Below are 6,246 nucleotides of genomic sequence, written 5' to 3' on the forward strand. Positions count from 1 at the left end.
TGAAGGGCAGACATCTGCAGATGGGTGGAAAATTTCAGTTTCTTACTAGCCTATATGGATAGAAATATTCAAAAGGATATTTGGAATATATATAGACACATCTATCGCAAGCACATAGACATTAAAATCTAGTATTTGTCTCACAGTGGCTTCCAGGAATTCCATAGGCTGGAATTACCTGGTGCAAATACAAATAATTCTCACTGCATTGGCTTTGCTCTCTGCCTCTGTCATAAAGTTGCCTTCTATTTCTTCCCACACCTATGTTTCAGTCCAGAACTGGAGCCTGGCAGTGATATATGCTCTCCCACCCCGGGTGCTGTCATACAAAGTTAACTTCAGATCACACTAGAACACCACCAACACTGGGATGCTCATGCTACTGCTCTTGCTCTACAGATACTTTTTCTGTTTTAAAAAAACCCACACAAACCCCAAAACAATATAAAAAAACCTTGAGCTGGCACCTCTCATGAATGTGAAATTCAGATTTTTTTTTTTTTAGCTATAAAGACAAAACTGTTGCTAATAAGTTTCTCAAAAAACAGAGCATATTTGGAAATTCTGTAACTGCAGCTCCACAGAGAGGCTGTAAAGCCACGAACAGACTTGTGCCTCAACCTTGTTTTATTTTTAAAGGTAAATCTCTTCATTACAAGTCAACCGTATTTACAAATAAAAAGGTTCCTGGGAATTTCAGGTGTTGTCTATCTCGATTGCCATTTAAAATTCTCATTCACTCTATTCTAACCAAGATTTGTCTTTGGTTTTGAATCAGGAGACAGTCATTAGCTATTTTAATAAGGCAGTTCTTTCAAGCAAGTTATTTGAATACTCAAAGCCAGAATGTGACCTCCCTGAGACTGGTTTTACATAGTGTAATTTTTCTAACTGGCTTGGATACATGCTGGTGTAAATGAGATCAGGAAGTGGCTCATAGTACTTAGACAAAATATGTCTTTATAGCTGCAGCCAACTGAGATGCTAGAAAAAGCTTTTCTTTGGCATTGGTTACAAATACCACATTTCAAAGAAGGATGGAGTGAGAGAATCCAGCTAAGAAATCCTTCTTTCAGGAGGTATGGAACAAAGAAGAGAGTTGGGAAGCCTTGGATTTTGCAGCTAAAGTAAACGCAGGGTCTGTTAGCTAGTGCCAAGGTTACAGGCACCTTGGGAATCGTGTTGGAAAGTATAACGCTAGTTAGAGAAACTGTGCCACCTCTTCCACCAGGAGGGAGGAATGAATGAAAGAGACGCAGGAGTTGTAAGGGGATTGCTCCGGCCCCTTGCACGATGGGAGGCCAGGCTAAATGTGACTTGCCAGCTGAATGCCTGAGCTGCCTCCCAGAGGAGGCTCACTGGTGTGTGTAGATTACACTTGTGTTTGAAGAGCATTTTTAGATCCTGTGCAGTTGTCCAGCTCTATCAGAAGGCAAGCTCTTGGACAGTATTTCTTAAATGGTTTGCCTGTGACATTGCTTCTCTGGTATGAACAAGTGGTGGGATTTTTTTTTTCTTTCTTAGTGCTAATGTGTGTCCTTATCATTCCCAACTTTTAAAAGCACGTAATTTTCTTTTAATTACATTGACAGGGGTATTTTTAGATGTGGCAGCCATTTCCTACTTGCTTTCCCTTGCCTAGTAAAATAACAATGTGCAGAGGTAGATGATTCTGGGTTTTAGCATAAATGATGACTGAACATGGTAAGAAAAGTTATGATATACAGTATGTTGACATTCAGTCAAATATATCAAATATGCCTGAGAACATCAAATGAATTTCAGTCCATGCTGTCTCTGTTAACTGAAACCTAGATATTTATAATGCCAACCCTCACATACCCTAGAGCTAAGACTAAAAGCACCAGGAAAGGCTACAGGAGCTTTCTGTACTCTACTTGAGGTGCCACAGAGGGATTTAAAGCAGAAACTTCTTTTATGTGCTCTAGATTACCTTCCAGAGGAGGCTTATTTGCCTTTGCTGACTGTAAGGGGAGCTTAGGGGAGAGAGTTTCCTATGCCTTCGTCTACCCTCCTTGAGTATCCAGGGCTGGGCATATCCTGCCCAGAACACATCTCTTCCTCTGCAGCCCGCGGCAATTAACCAAGTGCATGTGGAGATGGAGTTTAATACTGTCCTGCTTCCCAAACAGCTAACCTAACAGAAGCAAGTGATAACATATTTTCCATAATTAGAAAGTTTCCCTGCCTAACCTCTTGGGTGAGGGTGCTCAGCCAGCTCTTTGTAAGCCTTTTGTTTGACAGCTAGCACAGTCTGTGCAGATCCATGGCATCTCTTCCTTGACTTCACCGACCAGCAGGAGTATCCGAACTGTGCACTCCTTTGTTTCAGCTGAATAGCCTGGCCAGGGGCAGGGCATTTCAACTTCCTTTTTAACCCTCTATATATTAGCATTAGACTTTTGAGTTTGATAGCTCCGCTTTGTTATTCTGACTTGCTCCCTTTGGAGCTTCTGTCAGTGCAACAAATTAGCCTAATTCCCTGGACTCAATATGCTTGGGCTGACTTGTTTCATTTTGAAGTTTGGCCCATTTACGCTGCTATAGGATTGCATTCTTCAAGTCCCTAACTTGAGGTCAAGATGAGAATTGTTTAACCTGTGTGCACCTCTGCAGATTTGAGAATCAAGACAAGGGGATTTAGCAAACAACCGAGTGGTTCTGCTGGATACATCTTGGCCACAGAAGTCTGCAGTCGTAATTCTGCTTTTTGGGCTTATCCAAACCCATGTTTGCATAGATGGTGCTATTAACGGTCCTGCTCTAATAAGTGGGCAGCATTTCATCCTCCATGGGAAGCAGTTGTTCCTTAGCTGTGCCTCTTTTGTCCCAAAGCAAGTTAACTAACTTTAGGGGAGTCGCTCTTGATTTGCACAAATCAGCAGAGTTTGCAGTGGCAGTGTGGAAAACGCAGACTGATGTGGTGTCACCTGGAGCGTGGTAGCTTTGTACTGCACCATGGGCATAACCTTTCCTAAATTTGAAGGGCAAAGCCCTAGAGGGGCCACCAACACACAGCACACAGGAGATCCCCTGGTGACTGATGCTCATGCCACCCTGGCCTGGCTGGAGAAAGGCTGACAGGACAGCGATGGCCTGCTGCCACCCCAGGCAGGTTGACCAGTGTGGGGACATGCCCAGAACCTCACAGAGACAAGGGAAGCGCAGAGGGGACTTGGAAATTCTGCCCACCATAGCAGCTATCACCCTACTCTCTGTGGAGGGCAGCTGGTATGAAGCTCTGCTCAGAGGCACGGGATTTCCCCTGCGTTACGCAAAATGAAACTCGGCCTGTTGTCTGTGACAGCAAAGCCTCGCAAGGGTGCTGCAAGCACTAAATGGATTGCACAAGGAACAATTTTTTTCTAATGTAACCATAATGTACCTCAATTGCTTTCCATGCCAACTAGTTAAGAGCAAGAAAAAAATCAGTCTGATTTTGTAGGAAATAATACTTAGGTTGGATATTATGCTAGGGAAACAGCAGAGCAGGATTCCTTGTGATTTGTGTAAAATTCCCTTCAGCAAGGCCTAGACTTCTCCTGAGAAACAAGGATAGTTGGAGCAAATGCGAGTCTGCCTTGTTTTGAGGGGTGCCAGACTGGGTCAGTGGGGAGCAACTTATGATGTGCAGGCCCCTGGAAGTTCAGGGATTGTCAGTTATAGGGTGCACACGCAGAAACTCAGAAAATGAAGCCTGCTTCCCATAGGCTTAAATTTTCTCCTAGGGTCTGCATAGGATGGTTTGTGATCTGCTAATTGAATAAGTATGAAAGTTCCTGGGCTACATGATTCAAGTTGATGGTCACTTTCAATACAGCCTGCTTAAATAATGAACACCTTAAACAAGTTGCATGCCCCGAGCACAGTCTCTCTTACTTTCATTTTGACAGATAGGCAAAGTCAATCTATTGTGTGCTCATCTTTATTTTTAACCAGGGTGAGGAGCATAATTGCTTGTCTCCCAAATTCAAAACCAGAAACAGTCTTCTGTCTCTTTTTGCTTTTTCTAATGAGAAAATAGAAAGTTTTGGAAAGGGGAGGCTAGAAATTTACCTGAGAGGATCTTGCAGTTTGTGTCTTCTCCTTGGAGATTAGCCCTGAGAGCCTGCAGCATGACTGAGACAGGGACAAGCCTTCATGCCCTTTTGTCTCCAGTTTCTTGAGGCGAACTGTGAATTCCTGTGGAGGCCAACTGCTATCAGGGCTTGCAGAAAGGGACTCTATAAATTTTGGGTTAGTGCAAAGGAAAAAGAGCCAAATAAGCACTGTCCTCACAGCTTCTGATGTCTCTTGTTACAGAGCAGAGTGAAACTGCTTGAAAAGATAACCAAGGAACATGAGCGGTACAGCGCTAACGTCAACCAGTTTCGATCCTGGCTGAACGGTGTGACAGAAAGATTCAACTGCTGCACTGGAGATGCAACCAAGTCTTCGGTAGAGGACAAGTTAAAGGCACTGAAGGTCATTAAGCAATATAATTCTGACAAGGGGCCAGGATTGTGTGTTTTCCGTGCCTGTATGTTTCTTAAACTACACAAGGGTGTACTTGAGAAAAGAATTACACAAACAAAATAAGGTGGTGATTGTAACATGGGCTAGGGGACAAGAGTTGTGTCAGGTCCTGAAACTGTTAGTACATATCGTTCTCCCAGCTATAGCATGAGTCACAGGCTGGTCTGCTTTGTTTTTCTTAAAGCCTGATCTCCTACGGTTATGTGATTCTTTGAGAATCTCACCCTTTAAAATTGTTTAAATGAATGATATTTGGTAAACATGATCCAAATAGAGCCTGAAGGCTCACAGGTTTTGAGAGTTTAGAGCCGGTGATAAAAATGCCAGTTCTGAGGATAGCATCCAGTATTTTGGTGCCACTCCTTAAACTTTTCAGCCTTAAATCTGAGATCTGATTAGTAGTATTTCTTACTGCCTGCAGCTCCTGTTTTCTTTATTAGGGACCTCAGGTGACAAGCATTTCCGAATATCAAGCCAGTATTTTCAGAATTGTGGCAGTTAGTATTACTCAGAAGGCAGTCAAATTACCAACCCTGGCTTCTGGTCACTTGAAAAAAGACATATTTTGAAATAAGAAGTGAAGAAGTATGCACAACCAGGAGAGGTAGCCTTATTGTCCTACTGCTTTCACCTTTTTCCCCAGCTTCCCATTCCTGCAGCTAATGTTTATTTAACTTCTTTCTGTAGGAAATTGCCAAATCCATTAGGAGTGGTGGAAGGAAATGGAAGCACCTTGAAAATCAGTGTGCAGAGGTGATTCAGAATACCTCCCCACTCGGAGCTGAGAGAATGAAAGATGAACTCGAAGAGCTAAGAAAAGACTTGGAGAAGTTGAAACTGCTGAGTAGGGAGGAGGAGGAGAGATTGCTCAAGATCCAACAGTCAGAAAGTGCCTATGAGTCCCAAGCCAGACAATTAGAAGCAGATGTCCAGGGGCTGAAAAAAGATCTACAGAGACTAGAAAATGACCTGGACCCTGGGGAAGGGGAAAAGACTGAAGACGAGTTTGTAACTCTTTGGAGAAAATGCAATGTGAGTTGTTACCCTTTGTATGCCTAAAACCAGCAGTCATAGACTGAATAGGCATAGTTGGTTAAAGGTGGCAAGGAAAGAGCATGAGCATGTATAAAACAGACTGAAGAAAATGTGAATAGCAACAATGGAATCAACTTTTTTAACCTTTATCTCACTCTGCACAGAGGGAGCAGGGTTGGAGGATGTGTTGGGCGTTTGTGTCTTGAGTTCAAAGGGACCATATGCAAAAAGAGCATAATACAGAGCAAACAATATGATTTGCTCTACTTAAAAAGAAGCAGAAAAAATAATGCCTTGCTGTATATACACATGTTTCTGGAGTATTTGGTAAGACCATTTCTATTATATCATTCATCTGTGTAAGGTGGGTAGCTGTATTCCTTTACCGTATGACATACCTTCATTCCTAGGAAGTCCCAAGTTTGTAGCAATCCAGGATTTACAGCAAAATCAATCTGTTGCAAAAATGAGTGCAAAAAGTTTGTCACCGATAAAGTAGATAAGAATCTTTACCACTCATTTCCTCTTGATGGCTGGTTTTGCATTTATTATCTCTTTGCAAAATACCTTCCATTGCTATTTGTATGTCTAGAACTCTGCAGGACTAGCTGGGAAAAGTATATGCAAAAAGGGTCCACAAAATACAGACTGGTTCAATCCAGCTACATTTGCATG

The 6,246-nt window shown here is 42.5% G+C and overlaps 1 protein-coding gene across 9 annotated transcripts in view; it reads left to right on the top strand.

Moving 5' to 3' along the window:
* SYNE3 (spectrin repeat containing nuclear envelope family member 3) overlaps positions 1 to 6,246 on the top strand; it is an 82,249-nt gene that overhangs the window by 40,899 nt on the left and 35,104 nt on the right. For all 9 annotated transcript variants that reach the window (XM_035896007.1, XM_035896005.1, XM_035896006.1 and 6 more), the window contains 2 exons: positions 4,324 to 4,485; positions 5,224 to 5,568. In XM_035896007.1, the coding sequence (XP_035751900.1) occupies positions 4,324 to 4,485; positions 5,224 to 5,568 (507 nt within the window). The remainder of the gene's footprint in view (positions 1 to 4,323; positions 4,486 to 5,223; positions 5,569 to 6,246) is intronic.

Source organism: Egretta garzetta, unplaced genomic scaffold (assembly GCF_000687185.1).
Source record: "Egretta garzetta isolate BGI_Z169 unplaced genomic scaffold, ASM68718v1 scaffold206, whole genome shotgun sequence".
NCBI classification, from domain to species: Eukaryota; Metazoa; Chordata; class Aves; order Pelecaniformes; family Ardeidae; genus Egretta; species Egretta garzetta.